Source organism: Loxodonta africana, chromosome 6 (assembly GCF_030014295.1).
Source record: "Loxodonta africana isolate mLoxAfr1 chromosome 6, mLoxAfr1.hap2, whole genome shotgun sequence".
Lineage (NCBI taxonomy): Eukaryota > Metazoa > Chordata > Mammalia > Proboscidea > Elephantidae > Loxodonta > Loxodonta africana.
The window spans coordinates 49,367,247-49,392,295 of record NC_087347.1 but is presented as its reverse complement, the minus strand read 5'-3'; the positions used below and the strand labels follow the sequence as shown (position 1 = coordinate 49,392,295).

The following is a 25,049-nucleotide window of genomic DNA, read 5'->3' as shown; positions in this document are numbered from 1 at the left end:
TCTCCCACCCAGATCACCCAAGCTTTAACTTGAAAACAGACAAGACTCTCACTCTGGGGCAGGACCATTGACATTGGAACAGTGTCTACACCACGGACTGCTGGGAGCTGTCACATGCAGTTAGCTGTGGTATATAACTTCTGCCAAGTCAGGTAATGACATGAAGCACAGGCAGCCACTCACTCTGACCAGACACCTGAAGCCATGTGACTCAATGACAGGACACATTAAGCCTTATCTTTAACAATGGATTTACTTACCCGATGACAACAACTTTCTGCAGCAGTCGGAGTGAGCATTTAGGGCTGCTAAATGTAAGGGGAACATGCTATGGATTCCACACCTGGGGAGGAAAAAAATAGAGCAGCTCATGGCAACAGATCTCAAGATACATGCAGAATGATGAGTGCCTTCCCAGAGGTTTCCTGATGAAAATTAAATCCATGATGCTTCCATTAGGGACTCTTTGCTAAAATAATTTTGCAATTCTTCCATTCAATAATTATGAAAATATTTTCTACCTTAAAATAACAAAATCTTGGATCTAAACCAGAATTAAAAACCTGTATCGAAAGGAATATATATTTTAAAGAAAAGTAATTTCATATAAAGTGACTCTTTAAATCTAAAATGAATTTCTCTCATTTTTCTTTCAGCTTAGCAATTGTGTATCTCATTTATTCATTCATTTATTTATTCAACACTTTTTAAGCATCAGATACTATCCTAGGTGCTGGAGATAACAACGACGAGGAATGCCAACTCTCAACTTTGAAAAGTAACCTTTTATACTCCTAGAATTGATTAACAAATATTTATCATCAATCTATTATGTGCTGAGAACATTGCTTATAGTCAATAATGGCCGTATTATTAAAAATGGAATTTTAGTTGATAGTAAAAACTAACGTTTACCTTCTCCAGGTGAAACTTCATCTTCCTAATAGATATTGATGTTGTACATTAACCCTCACTGAGATTCCAGTAAAAAAAAAAACAACACAATGAAGACTAATAAACACTATCTTGCATATATTTCATAAACCTAGCACATGTTCTCTAACAGTATTACAGAAAGAATCTAGAAAATTACTTCTTAGACTGAGCCCCTACCACACATGGTCCTCAGGATGATCCCTTAAGGGACAGGCAGACTGCTGATGGCAGCACTTTTTGCCTTCAGAATAAAATCCCTCTCCTGTCTCCTCCACTCCCCCTCACTCAAACAAGGACCAGGATCCATGTGCTGAACTGTAGTCCACAACAGCATCATCGGGTGATTCCTGTGTATTTCTAAAATGTTAGTGATTATTTCTCGTGACATCTCATTTTAGTCAAATAATGTATTTCAGATTTTGTAAATCCTTTGCAAAACACAAGCCAGTATGGGGCCATATACATTTGCACCCCGCAGCATTAACTATTCAAATTTTTTCTCCAGCTGAAAGTGGCCTGCTTTCAGATTCTACGATTCATAGAGAAACTCACTGGCATATGATTTGAATTTGTTAAGCTTTGGATACAAGAATCTTATTTGCTATCTCAAATGTTATTATTACGTGTGTGTGAATATGCAAAAGTATATACATATCCACAGGTATTTTATGGCACTCAGTGTTTGGCAAAATCCAAGTCTGTGAACAATTAACCACCACTTTCTCTTTCCATCATAACTTCTATTTCTTGGCACGCTGGTTCAGTCTTCCCTCTGTTCGTTTTCCTTTCCCTATATGGAGATTTCCAACCCAGTGTACATAATAGCTGGCATCCATCAAGAGATGCAGTTTGCCGGTCTTCGGGCAGTGTCATGTAGCGGAGAACTGCTTGTAATTGCCTCTCTCATCAGTTACAAAAAAACGTTGGAAGAGCAATTGCATCAATGACGACCTTGAAGCTCGTGAAAAGGAGGAGGGCGCTGGGGAATGGGAGAGAAGGCTTTTCTATTTATGCACTATTTATATTGTTCCCTTTTGATATGAGTAAAACATGCTAATTTTTTAATGTACATGATTTAAGATATTTTTACTAAATGGAAATTTAAACTAATATGATTTTACCCAGCCATTTTATTTGTTTTGGAAAGATAAGGCAAAAATGTATGATTAAATATCTCTAGAGATTTGGTAGAAGAAAATGGATAGAATATTTTCTGGGATGGTTTTAAGTTTGTGTGCCTGAAATCAAGGAATGGATTTCTCAAGATCTCTGTTAGCTTTCTTCATTATTTAAATAGATACACACATATATCATATTATATATACACACACAAAATATATATAACCTATTTTATAAAACACATATTTATACAAAATAATAGAAGCAAATGGATTAGAGAAAAAGTATCAAACTTCAAGAAAGCAATTGGGAAAAACATGAAAAAGTATAAGCGATAGTATATCAGCATTAGTATTATAATATATTCCATAAACTTCATTATCAATAATTTTAATCAACCTTCCCACTTAAAACTTGTCTTTAGATAATTCATCATACTTTACAGTAGTTATTTCATTTTTGTTCACTGCTACTTATAAACTTCAGAAGAGAAACAAAACTAATTTAAGAAAACTAGCAAAAAAACTCTGTTTGATGTACAATTTTTATTCCATAGTAAAGCCACCACCTCAAGTAACATTATGGGTTAGACTCAAGTGCTACTGGCATTTATATTTGAATATGATTCTATGGTTCAAATAAAACCAAACCCGTTGCAGCTGAGTCCACTCTGACTCAAAGTCATAGTGACCCTATAGGACCGAGTAGAACTGTCCCATAGGGTTTCCGAGGAGCAACTGGTAGATTCAAACTCCTGACCTTTTGGATAGCAGCCGAGCTCTTAACCACTATGCCACCAGAGCTCCAAGGTTCAAATAGGAAAACTAAATATCAGGTTGAGATTGGAAAGAAGAAAAATAGAAGTCAGAATCTCTGAATCATTTCAGAAACCATTCATGCATTTCAAAGTAAAATTACTCCCTTGTTATAAAATAAAATTGCTAACAAAGGAAGGATCACAAAACCTTTAGCAGGAAAATTAGGATTTGACTGTCTTAGTCAAATAAGAAGTATCACTCTTACTTCATGAGGAAGATCAAGAAATAAAGATGCCAAATAACGTTAAACTTAACAATGCACAAATTACAGGAAAAAGGAGATCAATTCCAGTTAAAAGGCTACATTTATTTGACCAGTCAGAAAATTAATGGGACACATTTGTATTAGCTATTTCTAATTTAGCTGTCAGCTGGCATGTCCTACGCAGTTATTTCAGAATAAATGAAGTCTGAAAGACTGTCCATTGGTAAGGGAAGAAAGGGCTTTGCACCAATAGAATATTTGTATTTTAAGCTGTCCCCTTGGTATCAAAGAGACGAGGCCCTTACTGATCCAGTATTTTCTAGAGCTTGACTTTAGGCTGTATGGTAAAAAACCCACTGTGGTTAAGGTAATAGATTTTGGCGTCAGAACCTTTGGGTATGCATCCTTGTTCTGCCATTTGTCAGCTATTTTATCTTCGGCAAGTTACATGTTCTCTTATCAGGAAAATAAAGATAATGACAGTGTCTGCCTCATAGAGTAATTGTAAAGATTAATTGAGATAATGCACATAAAGTGCTAGACAGGGTGGTGCCTGGTAAGCGTTTATGATAAATATTAGCATTAAAATTGCCCTCCAATTATTATTAGGTTAATTGGGTAATCAGCAATCTGCGAGTTTTGAAATTGTAATCAGATTGTGGTTCCTGATAATCAGGTATACAATTTCTTAAAAGGCAAGAGAGAATTGCTGTCAGCATTGACTTGATGGCAACAGGTTTGGCTTTTTGGTTTGGTTTGCATTTCGGTTATCTTTCCACATTTCAAAATCCATTACAATAATTATTTCACAACTCTCCTAGAGAGGTGGGATTGGTTTATTTTTGCCCACTGAGTAAAAATGCAATGATTTGTTGATTCTTATGCAAATGATCAAATAAAAAAAATTCTTAATTTAATTATGCCATTCCAAGTATTCACCATGTACCCCTAAGTTACTGGACATCTGGGTATAACTGACAACAACGATACCTGGAACCTACAGACATTTTCAGTGGTTCCTGTCAAATCAACTCCAAGCACTGTAATGTGGCTTAAAGGCCCCTTCTCGATCTGGCTGTTGCCTCAGCTCTATGGCTTCTAGATCCCACTGAACTTCTATCTGTTCCTCATAAGAGCCCACTCTGTCCTCCCCCAGGCTTTTGCACATGCTTCCCCCTCCACCTGAAACCTCTTATCTCTCTGCCCCCTTCTCACAGGGTTTCTCAAGCTAGTCAGTGTGTGCCTGGGGGTCCCTGGAAATAACTTTAGGGTCTTCAGAATTGTTTGTGAGAATTTTTAAATTGTCTTTTCATTTTGGTGATAATATAAAACAAACAACATAAAATCATGTTTTGGCTCATCTGGATGACCTCCTTATAACCACATATGGCTGCCAAGTTTTGGCACATGTGTTTGTATTTGGGATCTCATTGGTGCTGTGTAGCACTATTTTGATAGACATGGGCCAATGAGAAATGAATAAAGGTAGACTTAATAAATGAATGATATGTCTGAACCAGTAGCGGGGAGGCGGGGGAGGGTGGAAGGCAATGACAATGCAGCACAGTAGTTTGAATAAAGGGCTCTGTGTTGTCTGGTAAGTCCACTGTCCCACCACTTTGTTGCAACTACTGCAAAACTTCCATTCCTATGCATTGCATTAAACAAATCTGCTGCAAAAGACCTCTTTAAAGTGCTAAAAAGCAAAGATGTCACTTTAAGGACTAAGGTGCACCTGACCCAGGCCATGGTCTTTTCAAATGCCTCATATGCATACGAAAGCTGGACAATGAATAAATAAGCCTGAAGAAGAATTGATGGCTTTAAATTATGGTGTTGAAGAAGAATATTGAATATACCATGAACTGCCAGAGGAACGAACCAATCTGTAGTGGAAGAAGTATGGCCAGAATGCTCCTTAGAAGCAAGGATGGTCTCACATACGTTGGACGTGTTATCAGGAGGGACCAGTCCCTGGAGAAGGACGTCACGCTTGGTAAGGCAGAGGGTCAGTGAAAAAGAGGAAGACCCTTGACGAAATGGATTGACACAGTAGCTGCAACAATGGATTCAAGCATAACAACGATTGCGAGGATGCTGCAGGGCTGAACAGTGTTTCGTTCTGTTGTACATGGGTTCACTATGAATAGAAGTTGACTAGGCAGCACCTGACAACAACAACATACTGAATTCTAAAGAGTTAGCACCTTAGCCGTCAGCTGTCAGGACCATAGTCCCCTGAAAATGGTGATGTAGTTTTGGCAAAGCATGAACTACCACACCACCAATTACAAAGAAACAGCAAGCCTTGTGCTCAGGCCCTGAGGCTCCAGATCCAAATGGCTGAGGACAGAATCCCAATTCTGCCCCTCAGTAGGTATGTGACCACGGGCAGGAAACTGAACCTCTCTGTGCTTCATTTACTTTACCTGTAAAACGGATAATCATAGCACTTACCACATGGGGTTGTTGTCATAGTTAAATATAACCCCTCAGAGTGGTGCCTAGTATAGGTAAATACCCATGAGTGTTTGTTACTACGGTTAAACTGTGAAACTCATTTCAAAGTTCTTGGTTTCTGTAGTTTTATTTGTTTGTTTTGTAAATTTGTTTTAGATTTATTGATATTCTGGGCCCTGTCAGACTGGGTTCAATACCCCAGATATAGTATCCCATATCCCAGTGATACCTAACAATTGCCCTGGCATCACATTTAGTACATAGGATTGTAATTGCTTATTTAATTCTTGTCCCCAGTGGCTTGGGACCTCTGTACCTCTAGAGCCTGATACAGTGGCTGACGCAGGCCTTCAACAAACACTCAGTGAATGAATAATTATCAAACCCAATTACCTGCATAACTACCATATCCCTAATTCTGCTGCAGTTGAGGCAGAAAAAGATAAGGTAGAAGGCAAATTAAAATCCTAGAGCCAAACTAAATAAAATTGAAGAATAAACACCACAAGGGCTTTGACACCACATGAGCACTGAGTCATGTTCCAGAAAGTACTCTGACTTAAGGCTCAGAGAAGCAAAAAAGAATAACAAAGAACATTCTAACCAAGGCTGGAGAATAATATTCAAATAAATTCATAAGAATAAGATTTTATATGATGATAAAACTTGTCATATAGAGGTCTTTTTAAATACATTTAGCCATAATTTTATGAATGAAGATGGCTATTTTCATAACTGTTATTTGTTGGTTTACTTATTTACAGAAGGAAAGGCCTGTTTTACTCCTCTTCAGTAAGCTACCCAACAGCATAAACCTACAAGAGCCCAGGGAACAGTGATTTTCTGGGGGGGTGGGGGGAGTGCTTTAGCAAATTTAATCTTCTCCAACTTTCTCTTTCATTTTGATGTTTTTTCCCCTTACGTGGTTTCCCTTGTCACAGCACTGCTCTTGACATACACACTCAATTACTGCCTTAATGAGCCCCTGTTACTGAAGGGGGCATGTCTTATCCCCAGGTACGTTGTGAGATGTGGCTCTTTGGGGCTGGGAGTACATTTCCCTCATCTGTGTCCCACATCCTCTGCCTTAACCAAAGCCCTCATCTTTTCTTCCCTGGACATTGCAAATGTTTCTAGTCTGAACTGCCTCCAATATGTCTGGACTGCTATCAAAGCAATCTTTCTTACGTACAAATGGGGTCATTAGACACAACCGACCCTATACCCACTTATTATTCTTTAACAGCTTCTGAATGCCTAAGAAGAGAATTCCAACACCTTAGCAGAACAAGCAAGGTCTTTCAAGACGTGGCCTTCCTGCCTTTCAACCTCATTCCTCTCCGCTCCCCACCACACATCAGACGATCTGGCCTTCGGAGTCTGCTTTCAACACATGCACATGTTTGTGTCTTTGTAAAGGCTGTTCCCTTTTCCTGTCATGTCCTTCCTTAGTTCACCTTCTATCTTTCCACACCACACAATTCTGCCCACTTGACTAATTCCTACCATTCTTCCTTTGGTTGAAATGTCACCTCTTCTGGGGAACTCAGAGGATCAGTGCTTTCCTGACTCTACATCCACAGCCTAGTTGAAACCTCCATCATAACATATCTCACAATGGTCATTTGCTGCTGTTCTTATCTCCGCCACTAGGCTGGGAGCCCAGAATGTGATTGTTACCCAGCTCAACTTAATGTTGAACTGATGATGGTAAATCATTATATACTGCAAATCTCCCAGAATGCTCCATATAATTCACTTCAAACTTGAATTAAAATATGATTCCACTACAGACCATTTTACATTTTGGCTCATTCTCAGGCAAGGTTTTCAACTCTGTTGCACAACATTAGATGAATAAAACAAAATTCCTAATATAACACTGCCCTCATACTGTTCTTAACTCTTCATTCAGACATTTAAGACTCTCTTTAATTTGATTCTACTACCCACTATTAAGTAATAAAATTATAACTAACATTTATTGATATCTTAATATGTACTAGGCACTGTTCAAAGAGCTTTACATGAATTATCTTGTTTAATAAACGTAGTAGATATACTGATTTAACTCATACTCATCTGACTATATATGAAGTGCTTTACTAGTAATTAAATCATTCAATCCTCATAAGAAACCTATAGGTGGGAACTATTATTATGCCCATTTATCAGATGAGGAACCTGAGGTACAGAGAGATTGGGCAGTGGGTTCAAGGTTGCATGGCTCTTAAGTGAACAGCTTGGCCTGGAGCCCAGACAGTGGCCCACCAAGCATGTGCTCCCAGCCACCACAGCGTGCTGCCTCTGGACAGAGCCCAGCACCATCACACACCCTCACCTCTGTCAGGACAAGTTCTTCCTTGAGTTGTATTTTTTTCATCTTTTGTTTCTGATTTCCTGTCTGCTTGGGATGTCTGCCACCGTTTGCTCTACTCAAATAATTCTCACCCTTCAAAGCCTTCTTAAGACTCACCTTCTCCTTGAAGGCTTTTCAGAAAATGTTGGCCATCTTCGAGGTCTCTCCTTCCTGTCTATACTCTATGGCATATATTGTCTATAATATTTTGCCACTTAAGTCACGTTTCATTTAGAACTTTATTACACACAGTAAAGCCTGAGAAAGCGTGTAAGGTGGAACCCTTTGAGAGAAGGAAAACTCAAATATCTTCCACTAACAGTGATAGAAAAGTAGTAAGACTGCACTCTGTCAAAGGCAGAAAACTTGCAAGACTCAGGAAAACAAGGCAGTCTGTTGAGTTCCAGCTCTCACAGGTTTCACTATGTTACCTTGCATGGTTCTTTGTCTTAAATGGGCTGTGGTCCTCAACAAAATTAGCTACTTCACCCAAGTAATTTACTTCTTCTGAATTCCCCCATAGTACCCAGAATTGAAAGACACTATAGGGCCACTATGAGTCAGAATTGACTCAATGGCACTGGGCACTGGGTATAGATGCTTTATATATTCCTGCTGATTGACGCGCAGAATGAGGTCAGGCCCCCTCTCTGTTGTGACAGATTTACTCAATCGCTACCTGATAACTGCATCATTAAAGCTAAGCAAGCACCCCATTAATTCTGAATTTGTCCAATTATGTTTCATTTTCCCTGCTTAACTAACATGGAAAAGAACAAAACAATATTAGAAAGCAGAATTAAGAATACAGTTTAATAATAAAGTTAATAATAAATAAAACCACTGAATAGGCCTCATCCTTATGTAGCTGAAAAATAAAATTGGTTCTTCCTTGTATCCATCATTAAAAGTCACTGAATTTATTTCAAATCTAATTTGTGCTTAGTGTAACGGTACAAATTCACCTAACCTCAATAAACGGGAACTATTTTTTTTTTTTTTTTATCTATGGCATGGCAGAGTCCGTTTGGCATGATTCCCATACGCGGCCATTACACTACCATATTTTTGCAGAAACCTACTTGGCTGTGTCGGCTCCGCTGGTTATTAGGGTGTTAATCAAAAGCTCATGTCCGTATCTTGCAGCCACATGGAGGGGAGTATTGCCGTCCTTATCCACACAGTCAATTTCGCCTCCTGAAAGAGATATGTTTATCACACAGGGTAACACAAGGACTTAGGTCGATTCAAACACTACAGTCTATGCTAGTCCTTCATGTTGACCAAACGTTGATTTCTTTTCCAAACCAGTGTGCATCTCTGCCTGAAGTACAAGAATGCTTTTTAAGGGAACTAGTCGCCATCCGAATTATTATTATTATACATATTATATAACTTCCAGGCCATGACCCTGCTGGGCTCTCATAATAAGATCATTATAAACTACTCACAATATCTATACAGCCCTTCATTCTAATGAATCCTACTATTGGTTTTTCAGACTACCAATTCCCATTTTTTTTTTTTTTTCTAGCCAGGAGTATTGGTAAAACAGAGTTAGTAAGAATCTTTGCTACAGAATGAAGTAATTACCAAAAATGTGTAGGCTTTGCAAGGGGGCAAATACTTTAAAAACTGAAATTAGCACTCATATACAGGATTTAAGATGCTTCACTCTATACCCAAAACTTCTGAGTGTAGCATTTAACTTTAAGAATCAGTTAACTTGTTGCCAATAAGTTTTCACATTTAGCGTTTACAACATAATAGCTGTTTACAAAAAACATAATCCCTTTCTGACTTTGATGGGAAAAATAAATTGCAACATGAATACAAATACTGATCTTTTCTCAAATTTTTATTCCTAGGTACAGTTAATATTTTGAAAACCAGTTGTGTGAATAAAGACACTATGTCATTGTGCCTTTATTCTGTAATATTTACATACGTGTGTGTGTGTGTGTGTAATCTGGACGGCCTCTAACATATCTGGACTACTATTAGGGCAATCTTTCTCACATACAAATGGGATCATTAGACACAACCTACCCTACACCCACTTATTATTATTCTTTAACAGCTTCTGAATGCCTAAGAATGGAATTTCAATACCTTAGCAAGACAGGCAAGGTCTTTCAAAATATGGCCTTCCTGCCTTTCCACCTCATTCCTCTCTACTCCCCACCCCCTCACACACACATCAAATGATCTGTGTGTATGTATATTTTATACATATATATATACACAGATATATACATATATACCTTACCCAGTACCTAGTGCCGTCGAGTTGATTCTGACTCATAGCGACCCTATAGGACAGAGTAGAACTGCCCCATAGAGTTTCCAAGGAGCACCTGGTGGATTCGAACTGCTGACCCTTTGGCTAGCAGCCGTAGCACTTAACCACTATGCCACCAGGGTTTCCTATATATATATAGGATATATATATATCAGGTGGCCAGTTGATATGTATATACATCAGATAACATATGAGAGGAACCCTGGTGGCATAGTAGTTAAAAGTCTGGCTGCTCACTATTTACAATAGCAAAAAGACGGAAGCAACCAAGGTGTCCATCAATGGATGAATGGATAAATAAATTATGGTATATTCACACAACGGAATACTACGCATCGATAAAGAACAGTGCGGAGTCTGTGAAGCATTTCATAACACGGAGGAACCTGGAAGGCATTATGCTAAGTGAAATTAGTCAGTTGCAAAAGGACAAATATTGTATAAGACCACTATTATAAGAACTTGAGAAATAGTTTAAACTGAAAAGAAAACATTCTTTCGTGGTTACGAGAGGGGGGAGGGAGGGAGGGTGGGAGACGGGCATTCACTAATTAGATAGTAGATAAGAACTACTTTAGGTGAAGGGAAAGACAGCACATAATACAGGGGAGGTCAGCACAATTGGACTAAACCAAAAGCAAAGAAGTTTCCTGAATAAACTGAATGCTTCAAAGGCCATGGAAGCAGGGGCAGGGGTCTGGGGACCATAGTTTCAGAAGACATCTAAGTCAATTGGCATAATAAAATCTATTAAGAAAACATTCTTCATCCCACTTTGAAGAGTGACGTCTGGGGTCTCAAAAACTAGCAAGCAGCCATCTAAGATACATCAATTGTTCGCAATCCACCTGGATCAAAGGAGAATGAAGAACACCAAGGACACAAGGCGATTACGAGCCCAAGAGACAGGGCCACATGAACCAGCGACTACATCATCCTGAGACCAGAAGAACTAGATGGTGCCCTGCTACAACTGATGACAGCCCTGACAGGGAACACAACAGAGAACCCCTGAGGTAGCAGGAGAGCAGTGGGATGCAGACCCCAAATTCTCATAAGACCAGACTTAATGGTCTGATTGAGACAAGAAGGACCCCGGTGGTCATGGCCCCCAGACCTTCTGTTGGCCCAGGACAGGAACCATTCCCGAAGCCAACTCTTCAGACATGGATTGGACTGGACAATGGGTTGGAGAGGGATGCTGGTGAGGAGTGAGCTTCTTGGATCAGGTGGAAACTTGAGACTATGTTGGCATCTCCTGCCTGGAGGGGAGATGAGAGGGTAGAGGGGGTTAGAAGCTGGCAAAATGGATACGAAAAGAGAGAGTGGAGGGAGAGAGCAGGCTGTCTCATTAGGGGGAGAGTAATTGGGAGTATGCAGCAAGGTGTATATGGGTTTTTGTGTGAGAGACTGACTTGATTTGTAAATTTTCACTTAAAGCACAATAAAAATTATTAAAAAAAAAAAGTCTGGTTGCTAACCAAAAGGTTGGCAGTTTGAATCCACCAACCACTCCTTGGAAACCCTATTGGGCAGTTCTACTCTGTTGTATAGGGTAGCTATGAGTTGGAACTGACTCAGTGGCAGTGGGTTTGGTATATCTGTGTGTGTATGTGTGAATATATAGAAAAACCCATAAGTTTCTCCAAAGTGTTGATAGAAACTCTTGGGATGGATACACATGGGGGCAATCATGGGGGATCTTTTTAATGATTTAATTTTATAGTGAGCATGCACTAATTTTACAAAGAAAATAATAAAGTAAAACTAGTTATTGTGATCTTCTAGGGACTCAAGGAATAAATTAGCTCACTGTGCTCTCAATTTAGAAGCATCCAATTTAGAAAAAGTAATTTTTATGACCTGAGGGTAGCTTTGAGGACAGATAGACACCATGGGTAACTTAGAGCAATCCAGGGAACATGTATCTTCCTAAGAATTGCCCACAGTGGTAGGCCTGAAAGGTCCACTGAAGGACCTGATTCATAAAGGTGTGGAAGGCAGGTCCTCAGACTTCAGAAAAGTCTTTGCCCTGAACAAACACTATATCACTCCACACCCTTCACAGCCAAGTGCCACCAAAACTTTCTTAGGAAGTGTTAGGACCTCCACATTTGTCAATCTCAAATATGCCAAAAGCTGGGTAGAGAATTGTGAAAAATATTGACAAAGGTGGAAGAGAGGGCCTGAGCCGATATGTTTCTTGGTGTGACTATAGTTTCACAAGTCAATTTAAAACTTCAAAATATAGGCGATTTGTCTTCCACATATGCTTTTGTCATTTAAAATATATTTCAGAAAAACATCATAACTTAGTGAAGAAATAAAAAAGAAATCATGTATTTGTCATTTGGAAATATGTTTTATATTAAAGTAGGGCTTCTAACCCAAAACCCGTTGCTGTCAAGTCAATCTGACTCATAGCAACCCTGTAGGACAAAGTAGAACTGTTCCATAGGGTTTCCAAGGAGTGGCTGGTGGATTCAAACTGCCGACCTTTTGGTTAGCAGCCCAGCTCTTAACCACCGCACCACCAGGGCTCCAAAGTAGGGCCCCTAGATGAGTGGATTTCTATTTTATAGTCACTTCACTTGAAAATCTTTAGGACTTGTTTAAAATACAAATCAAATAACTTTAATAGTCTTTGAAGGTTGCACGTTAAATGTTGATGATTGGTGAGGAAAAGAAACATTTGTGAATTTCAGAGTATATTGAACATGGCAGAAAGTGTAATTTATGCAGCATTATCTAAGCGTCAATCTGAAATTAGTTTTTCATTGTACAAACAAGAATGGTCATCTTATTAAGCTGACTCAGAAAGATCGTGGGTCAAAAGGTCAAAAATCTCGCAATGAGTCACCTTAACCTACCACTTAACTCTTCCTTTTCAGACTCTTTTAATTTTTAAAGCCTCTGTGAAGAAAACATTACTTTTGAACTTTTGGAACCTGATAGACAGCATCTAAGGCAGCTGCCTAGTGCCAATGGCTGGATGAAATGCCTGATGATACAGTATTGTTTCTTTGTTCAGTTCCCTTCCCTCCCTGGCTGTGACAACACAGCCTTAGACAACAAAATAAGTGATGTAATAGCAGAGGAAGTCTTTGCTTACTAAAAAAGAAAAAAAAAAATTTTTTTAAAGACTGTCTTAACAAAGCTATTTTGAAAAACAAAGGTATTATGAAGAACTACTAATAACCCTGACTGGAGAGCAGTCAGGGAAGCAGAGAAATTCATATAAAGTACAAATACCAGAGCAAATTAACAAGCCAATGAATAAGTAAATACAAAGAACGTTCCTCAGCCACACGTGTTCAGTTGGCTTGGGGGGACAGCTGATGTTCCCATGTCGTCCCAGCGTTTGGGATCCTGGAGGACAGAGCAGCTCCTGTTCCGTAGTGACCCACTCTGAAGAACTGACCTCAGGCCCTGAGGGTGTGAGCCTCTGGAGAAGTGAGGGTCCCGGCAGCAGCACAGGATTTTCCCCAGAAGGAAGCCAGCAAACAGGAGGAAAAAAAAGAGTTTCCTATTCTTCTCCCCAAAGGCATTTTAAAAAATGTCAAATGGAAGAACTTGCAGTTCTCACATGTGTAATGAATGCAGAGAATTGTCAGCAGAGAGAAGAAAACACCAAATCATCCTTTTACAAGAATAACTCTTCTAAATATAAGTGACTCTTAGAGTAAATAGAATTCAAGTTAAAAAAAAAAAAAAAGGTTGATACATGTCATTGTTTTTCCAGAGAACACATTTATAGTGTAGTGGTTCAGTCCCTGATGTTAGATTACCTGAGTTCCAATCCCTTTTCCTTGATGTACCATTTGTGCATTCCAACACAAATGACCACCTCTCTGCCTTGGTTTCCCCATGGTTGAATGGATTTGTGCCAAGTTCCTGGCACATTGTGAAAACTCAACAAATGTCAGCTTTGTCATTTATATTAAGTGCTACAGCTGCTAACCAAAAGTTCGGCAGTTCAAATTCACCAGGTGCTCCTTGGAAACTCTATGGGGCAGTGCTACTCTGTCCTACAGGGTCGCTATGAGTCGGAATCGACTTGACGGCAGTGGGTTTGGTTTGTTTTTTATGTATTATAGTCACTATGCTCTCATCAATTCAGGCTCCTGGGCCCCACTGAACCCACAAGCAAGGTGCCAGGCCAGGCAAGGATGAGGCAGGCTCTGAAATAAGGCTCCTTGATCACAGAGGACAAGAGATGGGGTCTCTTTCAAGCCTAGGCCCAACTCAAAGGTCTAGCAAGAATGCCTGGGGCAGGGCATGGAAGTCTTTGGGCCCACAGGGCGGCTCTTGGAGAGATCAAAGCAGCCAGCAACCTCCTGGGGCTATTGTAAGCACACTTGCATGACAGAGGGGACGGGGTCATGGTCTTGATTCAAGGGAGATGGCCAATATGGTTTGGCATACAGGGATGAACCTGTAGGAAGGCAGCACCTATCTACAAGGTGAAAAACTGTTCTCTCTCCAACCTGGTCACTGGTGCTTGAAATTACCTTAAGAGGAGACAACGCTTTTTATTCCATGGAGCTAGGGACCACTGACTAAATTCACATTAAATTAAAAAAAAAAAAAAAAACGAAAAAAAACCAGCTAAACATCTTCCTGGCTTTGTTGTTTGTTTTCTAAAAAGCAGTTGACAAATATAGTGGGATGAGGAAAGGGCTCAAAAGGGAGAGACTAGGGTTCCCCCCCTTTATTTACAATTAAAGTAGCCCTTTCAATAAAATGAATGTCAAAGGCATGTCGCATATTTCAAATTAGAAATAATGGGTGATGTGCAGTTAATTTCCATTTTACCTTCCTTGGCTCACTGGAAATTTGTTAGGATTTCTTTTACCCTATAACTTCACTGAAATGGTTATAAATTTCCTTTGCTTTCCTGCAGATATTTTGCTTTCTAAGCATAATTTTACAGGCTGGTCCTCCATCCAAATGTCAAATGACTTCTTAGTTTTATGACTTGAGTGCCTAAGACATAACTCAGTGCCACTAACAATGCAAGTGTAAGCCATCCAAAATTTTTATAGAGGACAAAAAGATAGGTCCAAGAAAATCGACTGACATCACAATTTTGAAAAGCAGAAATGTGGGTCAACTACAAATCATTTTGGAACTGCTGAATTGACCTGGCATATCAGCATGAAATCTAGACTGATTTTTTTTTTAATTACTTCTAAGATTTGCTAAGATAACAAAAGTTTTGTTGCTAAGGTCAACCCACTCAGAGTTGCTGGCCGTGACCCACTAGGAGCACTGTGACTTACACCATGAAGAGACACTCCCCAGTACTGTGGCTACAGATACAACCCAATGGTCCAAATATACCTTTGTTATGAGCCTGGAAAATCACTGGATTATGTGACTTTCCAAGGTCTCTGTCAAGTCTGTGATTTTATGACTCTGTATATTATGTACTCACCTTATCTTCCTCTGAGTCACCTCACTTTTCCTACCTTTACCCAAGTGGCTTTATGAGTTTTTACTTAAGGAGCTATACGAAAAAAAAAAAAAAAAACCAAAACCATTGCCATCGAGTAGATTCCAACTCATAGCGACCCTAGAAGACAGCGTAGAACTGCCCCACAGGGTTTCCAAGGAGCACCCAGTAGATTCAAACTGCCAACACTTTGGTTAGCACCCATAGCACTTAACCACTACACCATCAGGGTTTCCTAAGGAACTATGGTGAATTTAAAATCTAAGAACAATTCAGATTTGCTGCTAGACCAGGTATGCTACTTAACTTTCTTAGTTTCAGAGTTAAAGCACAGGATCCTGAGTCTATATATCATTTCCAGTTTCAAAACTCACACATTCTTTGCCTGAGTTGGACCTAACTATGAAACATAGTGGCTTCACGTTCTCGCTTTTAAGACAGATGGTGATGATATGCCTGATGAAAAGCCCTAAGCAACGTAGGTCAAAAGATGGTGTAAAGCCTTCCTTACTAAAACTCCAAAACAAAGTATCATTTTTTTATGTTCAGATGAATGACAACTACCCAAAAAAACCCCAAACCCAGTGCTGTCAATTCCAACTCCCAGCGACCCTATAGGACAGAGTAGAACTGCCCCATAGAGTTTCCAAGGAGTGCCTGGCGGATTCAAACTGCCGACCCTTTGGTTAGCAGCCGTAGCACTTAACCACTACGCCACCAGGGTTTCCAAATGACAACTGAACTCACGCAAATCAGGAAACTGTTCAAATAAAACCACACAGCTGAAGAATCTCTCTTACCGTTCTGAATGAGGGTTTGTGACCGTGTGAACCTCCCATGGACAGCTGTCATGTGCAGTGGACTTTTGCCATCTTTACTCTAAAAAAAATAAATAAATAAGGGAGACAGAAACAATGGAAGTGCTAATGAACCAGTGACACAAACCTGAAACACCCCTATGGATACCACTGGCAATGTCTTGAAAACACCAATTTGAATTAAAAATGTATGATCAAAAATTACAAAAGGCAATAGGTATAGTATATATGATCTCAAAAGTATAGTGCATATAATTTCCCAAAATACTATATAATATCACATTTTAAAGAAGTTTGGAAAAGTGAAAATTACTTTGGAGAAGAAATTGGAAATTTCTAAGTGCACTGACAATATTTATCCTACTCTGTTCCAAACTGAAACAATCATCTAAGACATTTGCCCTCTCCTGCGATCCACTTATTGATGAAAGAAGTTTTCTTCCAGGTCTTATTTTCAGCCTTTGTCTACAGAACAGAAGAAAGACAAATGATGTGTTAACTTTCATGGCCCTCTATGACCTGAGGTTGACTAAACTGTCATAAATCACTGCAACTCTCAAAAACTGACCTGGACCCTACACCATTCCCTAAATACTAATTCCATAGAAAAACAGCAATTTGATTGTTCCAAAAGAGAGCCTCTTACTTTACTTACCTCGTTAGAAATCATAGGATTAAGGCATGCAAACCATTCAGCAAATTGCTATTTTAATGGTCAGCTGGTAATGGGTGCTGAATTTATCTAAAACATAAAAATCCTTGCCATGTATTTATCATTCAAGATATAAAGTAGGAGACTTTTTCACAGATTAAGCCAAAACATGGAAAATGTGCAGAATAGATATACTTATCAACAATATACAGTACTTATTAAAATTTTATACTAAGTACCAAAGTTCTATACTTTTAATTAATATCCATTTACATAATTTATTCTGAAAGAGGTACTGCCCAAAAGAAAATATCACTGTTATTTTAGATCAAAAATATCCCCAACAAAGAGAATGTATTTTTTCATTCAAATATTACAGTAAAAAAATTTTTATGTAACACTTCTCTAAGTATCAGGAGGGACATAAGTCTGAGATTTAAAATGAGGTTTCAAAAATGAGAGCTCAATTTTGTGTGGAAACCTATCTACCTGTGCTTAAAAATTACTCTTTGCTTTAAAAAAATCCACAACAACAAAATCCACAGTGGAAAATGAATAACCATTTAAATCAATATTTCTCAGAGTGGACCAAGAACCATTTGCTTCTGAATCACTCAAGAATCTTGTTAGAAACAGGAATTTCCAGGCCCTTACCCAGACCAGACCTACTGGATCAGAACTGGGGCAAGGGCGTCTCTGCTCTAATAAGCATAGCCCACTAAGATTTAACATCCACTGCTTTAGACTTTGGGCTTACATAGCTTATAAAGCCACAAGGTTTTAACAGAAGAACTTTGGTACACTCTATAAGTCTATTCCTTAAAAAGGGAGAAAGGAATTGTGCATAGTCTGTGCTGAGGGAGGAGATCACCAAAGTGGTAACTACATCTTGACTGGAAAAAAAATATCACTAGAGTTCAGAGTTCTTGGGTAGATGGAAAAAAAATAATAAGATCTTTTCCCCATCTTAAATGATTATAACTTGGGTCAGAAAATACTGAGAAAAGAAGATGGAAGTAAGTTTGAAGCTTTGCTAGAAACGATATTTTTTAGAGGGAAAGGATCAGCAATCAAGAAAATGAGGATACAGTGTCATTACGGACCATGAGACACACAGTGGAAGAGAGTTCCTAAAAGTTTTGTGATTCCAGAGCTTGGTCTTGGCTGCCAGAACTCTAGACAGTTTAAAGGACTGAAAAGCCTGGGAACTACCTTGGAATAAAGATTAAAAACATGCCCCCTCAACAAAAAAGTGAAGACAGTCCAACTTTGTTGAGAAAGCAGAAATTACAGAGTTGACATTAACTTGTCCCTAGGTGGAGCTATTTCTTTAAATTTTGCTCCACTGGAAACCCTGATGGCCTAGTGGTTAAGAGCTACGGCTGCTAACCAAAAGGTCAGCAGTTGGAATCCACCAGGCGCTCCTTGGGAACTCAATGGGGCAGTTCTACTCTGTCCTATAGGCTTGCTATGAGTCGGAATCAACTCGTTAGCAACGGGTGTATTTTTTTTTTTTTTAATGTTCTCTTAAATATAAAAATGTAAGTAATTAGCATTTAATTAAATATATATAAAGCTACAAATACTTCAGTATTTAGATAATATCTTTATAAATATTTAACTAAGCACTTTTCCGTGCCTAGAAAAGGCTTTACCAAGTTTGAATCTGCTAGGCACTCCTTGGAAACTCCATGGGGCAGTTCTACTCTGTCCTACAGGGTCGCTATGAGTCAGAATCGACTTGACGGCCCTGGGTTTGGTTTTTTGGTTTAGTGCGTAGCTGGAGCCCTGGCTGTTAACCAAAAGGTCAGCAGTTTGAATCCACCAGCTGCTCCTTGGAAACCATGTAGGGCAGTCCTACTCTGTCCCATAGGGTCACTATGAGTCCGAATTGACTAGCTATCATCTACCAAGTGTCTGTCAGGTTGTTGTGCTGTGGTGGCTTCTGTGTTGCTGTGATGCTGGAAGCCATGCCACTGGTATTTTAAATATTAGCAGGGTCACCCATGGTGAACAGGTTTTAGTGGAGCTTCTAGACTAAGACAGACTAGGAAGAAGGACCTGGTGGTCTATTTCTGAAAAAAATTGGCCAGTGAAAACCTTATGAATGGCAGCAGAACATTGTCTGATATAGTGCTGGAAGATGAGCCCCTCAGGTTGGAAGGCACTCAAAATACGACTGGAGAAGAGCTGCCTCCTCAAAGCAGAGTCAACTTTAATGACGTGGATGAAGTCAAGTTTTGGGACCTTCATTTGCTGATGTGGCACAACTCAAAATGAAAAGAAATAGCTGTAAATGTCTGTTAATAATCAGAACTTGGAATGTATGAAGTATGAATCTAGGAAAATTGGAAGTCGTCAAAAATAAAATGAAATGAATAAAGATCGATATCCTAGGCATTACTGAGCTGAAATGGACTGGTATAATCATATGGTTTACTATGCCAGGAATGACAAATTGAAGAGGAATGGTGTCACATTCATCATCAAAAAGAACACTCCAAGATCCATCCTGAAGTACAATGCTGTCAGTAATAGGACAATATCCTCATGCCTACAAGTAAGACCAGTTAATATGACTATTAAACCACTAAAGCCAAAGATGAAAAAATTGAAGATTTTTACCAACTTCTGCAGTCTGAAATTGATCAGACGTGCAGTCAAGATGCATTGATAATTACTGGTGATTGGAATGAGAAAGTTGGAAACAAACAGACAAAAAAAGGAACAGTAGTTGGAAAATTGGTAGTCAGGAAAGGTGTGCGTCAGGATTGTATCTTCTCACCATACCTATCCAATCTGTATGCTGAGCAAATAATCAGAGAAGCTGGACTATATGAAGAAGAAAGCATCAGGATTGGTGGAAGACTCATTAACAACCTACAATATGCAGATGACACAACCTTGCTTGCTGAAAAGGGAGAGGACTTGAAGCACTTACTGATGAAGGTAAAAGGCTACAGCCTTCAGTATGGATTACACCTCAACATAAAGAAAACAAAAATCCTTACAACTGGACCAACAAGCAACGTCATGAAAAACGGAGAAAATATTGAAGCTGTCAAGGGATTCATTTTACTGGAATGTACAATCTATGCCCATGGAAGCAGCAGTCAAGAAATCAAATGCCATATTCCATTGGGCAAATCTGCTGCAAAAGACCTCTCGAAAGTGTTCAAAAGCAAAGAGGTCACTTTGAGGACTAAGGCGCACCTGATTCAAGCCATGGTTTTTCAATTGCCTCATATGCATGTGAAAGCTGGACAATGAATAAGGAAGACCGAAAAAAAAAAAAAAAAGAATTGATGCCTTTGAATTATGGTGTTAGTAAAGAATACTGAATATACCATGGACTATAAGAAGAACAAACAAGTCTGTCTTGGAAGAAATACAGCCAGAGTGCTCCTTGGAAGCGAAGATGATGAGACTTTGTCTCAAGTACTTCGGACATGTTATCAGGAGGGACCAGTCCCTGGAGAAGGACATGATACTTGGTAACGTAGACAGTCAGCAGAAAAAGAGGAAGACCTTCGATAAGATAGATTGACACAGTGGCTGCAACAATGGACTCAAACATGGTGACAATTGTGAGGATGGTGCAAGACTGAGCAGTGTTTGGTTCTGTTGTACACAGGGTAGCTATGAGTCTGACCCAACTCAACAGCACCTAACAACACAACAACAATGTATAATTTAAGGAGCCCTCGTGGCACAGTGCTTAAAGTGCTTGACTGCTAACAGAAAGGCTGGTGGTTTGAACCCATCAGCCACTCCACAGGAGAAAGATGTGGCAGTCTGTTTCCATAAAGATTTACAGCCTTGGAAACCTGATGGAGCAGTTTTACTCCGCCTTATAGCTTTTTTTTTTTTTTTATATAGCTTAGAAAAACCAGACGCTCCCTGGAAACTCTATGGGGCAGTTCTACTCTGCCCTGTAGGGTCGCTATGAGTCGGAATCGACTTGACGGCAGTGGGTTTTTTTGTTTTTAAAGCTTAGAAACCCTGGCGGCATAGTGGCTAAATGCTACGGCTGCTAACCAAGAGGTCAGCAGTTCAAATCCACCAGATGCTCCTTGGAAACTCTATGGGGCAGTTCTTCTCTGTCCTATATGGTCACTATGAGTTGGAATCAACTCAATGGCAACAGAGGATGGAGAAAGTTAGGTAAAATGTAATGAATGGCTATATAGCCCGTGGTTGTGCTTGCTTCAGATCTATCCTTGCAGATCTTTGCCTAGGTACATCCATGACTGAGTCCAGGCCTTAGACGACTTTTTCTCTTAGGGACAGGGGTAGCAGGAGGTAGGGGCAGAAAGGATTACGAGTATCATGCCAGCCATTTTTTGGCTGCTTTGTTTACATGGTATGAATGCAAAGGAAGCTCATTATTTAAAAAAGCCATTAAAAACCAATGAAGGTCAAAAGGATAGTACATTTCACTTAGCCTTTAAAAGTCAGAACTCAAAATATTAGGGTGAGATGAGGGATCCCACTGCGTTCACTATCTGCCTGAGGAATTTTGCACGCAGGGAGACTTGCTGTTGTTGCTAGAACCTCAAAGATAAGACAAGCTTTGTATTCTGAAAAGAGAGGATATGATCAATTCTTCCATTTAATCAAAGCTTTGCTCTCATCATTTTTTTTTTTTTAATTTCTAGTCTCCTCCCAATTTCTTAATACATTTTTCTATCAGATTTAGGGCTTTGAAAATTTTGTTATTTTGGTAATTAACTAAGCAAGATGCTCTTCTACGGATTTAGGAATGGTTTCATCAAAAGTCATAAAGAAAAATGATGAGGATTATGATATTTTATGAAAAATAAAAGTAATCTTTCAAGGCAGAACCTAGCATTGTCCAAAGAAGCTTAGTTTTTGGACTTAAAGGAGTATTTCAATTTACTTGACTACCCTTCTCCTCAGAAATCCATTCATTCTTTTCTCCCACTCCTGATGTCTACTTTCTTCATCCTACAACATCCCACAAACTTTCCCTAAATTTACAGATATCATTACTTCCCAGAAACTTGAAAGCATTGTATTTTTTTTTGGCATAGCCCCTCCTGTAGGCATACGACTCCATGGAGGGCAATAAAACCATTAAGGGAATAATACTAAGGCCAGCCTGGGAGGTCAAATATAGTCAGAAACCCAGTAAGCGAAAAAAAAAAAAACAGAAAAAACAAAAACCCAAACCCTTTGCCATCGAGTCAATTTTGACTCATAGCGACCCTATGGGACAGAGCAGAACTGCCACATCAGGTTTTCGAGAAGCAGCTGTTGGATCCGAACTACTGACCTTTTGGTTAGCAGCCAAACTCTTAACCACTATGCCACCAGAAGCCCAGTTAAGTGTGTCATAACTCAATGGAAAAGCCATCTAAAACCCTGGCTGGAAAAAAAAAAAAAAAGGCATACATAATACAATTTGTTTATGTATGCTTGTTTGTTTGTTTGTTTTAATGATTCTAAAAGCCAGAGACGGAATGTGAATGGCTCAGATGTTCATTTCCCTCCTTTCGGCGCTTCCTCACAAAGTTTCAAGTTCCACATCCCCATCACTGTCACTCTCGTCTATTCCAGTTTCCATCTCCAGTCTCAGCAATAGGACCCATTTTATAATTTGGTCCTGGTACATACAAAGAAGAAAGCTGGTCCACATCAGCAGAGATGTCACAGGCTTCAGCTCTGGCTTCTTAGGGTTAAATGGTCTAAGGGCCCATGGACAGAAAAAGAATTGAGACCATGGCAGGCTAATGTTAGTGACCAGGAGGTAGGCAACCTGACAACAGCTAACTTCTGAGTCTAACTTTCTAAGATGTATCCAGCATGGCTGTCTTCAGTGCCTACTTTACCACTTGCTTTAAATGTTTGCAAAAAGAACCTGGAGATGCTACAAAAACTACAACGAGGTCTATAATAGAATTGAAAGATTATTTTATAATTTCTCATGCTCTTCCTATTTGTGAATTACAAGAGAACCTTCAATGGATTATTTTATACAGGATTGTGTCTTTATTATTGCAACACAATTAAGGTGCTACTACAAAGTCAAAGGCAGGGCCATGGTCAACCTAAGCAAAATAAGAGGCTGAAAAATGTATACAAAACACAAATCACTCCTCCTCTCTGAATCCATCTTGTAATTGCTGAGACTCATGAAGACATCATTTTAGTGTTTTGTGAGAACAGAACAAAGTAAACATGCTGGTGGGTTTTGGCTACATTTCAATATGCTATTTTCCTCAAACTTTGGAAAATCGAAACAAATAGAAATTATCTTGCAATCTATAAACACTTTCAAAATCCAAGGAGCAATGTTATACAGAGAGATAACAGCTTCAATTGGAAAGCTATCTCCAGAGTCAGACAGGGGGGCTCTACAGAAATGTCAGATGGTCGGTGTGCTCAGAGTGCATCTGAAATAACTAAGGGAAATTCAAAGAGAATTAGGAAATCGGAGAATGGAAACAGAGTAGATGGAGGGAGACTGAGGAAGAAGGCTAGCTCTGATTCAGAATCTCATTTATACAGATTATATAATACATAAATCAAGCCTCAGAATTTAAATGACATTTCTTGTATTCTGTTCCTGATTAGCAGTCCAAAGGGAAAAAAATCAAACATTAAAATTAGGTAACTATGCTTTCGAGGTTCATTCGGTGGGGAGAAGAGAAGGCTGACATAAACCAATGCACCATATATAGCTGAAGCTCCTCATCCAATCTGAACTGACCAATAGTCAGTTAACTGGAAGCAGTAGATAGGCGTGTCCGAAAGTGGCCTTCTAGCCTCCATTACCAGGTATGCTGAGATCATCAGTCAGTATGCTTTACAGAGGTCACAGACAGCATCAGACAGCCCAGTGAACTAATTAAGTAGAAGTTAGTAAAGGGAGCTTTTTTTTTTTTTTAACTCCAATGATTTTCGTTCCTTGGAAGGATTCAGAGGACATCTATCAGACATCAGGATAACTAAATTGGAGATGACAAGTCATGGGGACAATAGTGGTTTGGCCACCTGTTTGCTTCCTACCCCTTACCACCATCCTCTGTGACTTCAACCCACATGATGACCCTTTCCCCACCTTGGACCACAGTTCCTTGACCTCCTCCATGCCCCCAAAGATCTTCACCTTGCCATCTCTTTGGGCCTTGGAAAGGTTCCACTTACAAGATCAGGAACTCTGAAATTCTCATCATCTATTTTACATTTTCATTTATGCTTGCTTTTTAAACTTCATGGAAACACCGCACTCCCCTAGTTCTCCTATCTTCTCTAACTCTCCTTCTTTCACCACTTTCTCTGGCTTTTCTCCCCATCCTGTGTATAAAGGAGTCCTCTGTCCCCTTCTCTACTCAGGCTCTACTCACTCCTTGGGTGATCTCATCCTTTCCTCCCAGTTTCAACTATCACCTCTATACGAAAGAGGCGACTCAAAATTTTTTTCTTCTCTATCACTCTCCTAGGCTAGAGTATCACGTTTTCCACGACTGGTTTTCTCAGACTGGCTATACCAAAGGTTTAAAATCAGCTTCTCAAAAACTAAACTCATTTTACCTCCTAAGCCTACTCTTCTTCCTGACATTCCTCCTAAAAACAGCAATCATTTATCAAGCGCTTACCATGTGGAAGACTCTAAGTAATGTAATGTATGTGTGATAATTCATTTAATTCTCACAATAGTTCCATGAAAAAGATACTATTATTTCTCCAATTTTATAGAGAAACAAACTGAGACATACGGAGAGGTTATTTATGATTGCATTACAAAAGTTAAGGCTAGGACTAAATTCTAGGCAGGCTAGCCCAGAACTGAACACTTAACCACTACACTGAGCCAGATTTCCACCCTTGCATTCATCAACGCCTCCATCTCTAGCCCAACCCAGACCTGCTGCTTTTCTTTCAGCAAATTCTCTCCCTTC

General features: G+C 39.3%; 1 protein-coding gene across 4 annotated transcripts in view; it reads right to left on the bottom strand.

Moving 5' to 3' along the window:
* Nucleotides 1–25,049, bottom strand: part of ANKRD44 (ankyrin repeat domain 44) — a 373,968-nt gene that overhangs the window by 110,417 nt on the left and 238,502 nt on the right. For all 4 annotated transcript variants that reach the window (XM_064286864.1, XM_064286862.1, XM_064286865.1 and 1 more), the window contains 3 exons: nt 16,455–16,533; nt 8,980–9,094; nt 261–343 (listed from right to left, as the gene is read on the bottom strand). In XM_064286864.1, the coding sequence (XP_064142934.1) occupies nt 261–343; nt 8,980–9,094; nt 16,455–16,533 (277 nt within the window). The remainder of the gene's footprint in view (nt 1–260; nt 344–8,979; nt 9,095–16,454; nt 16,534–25,049) is intronic.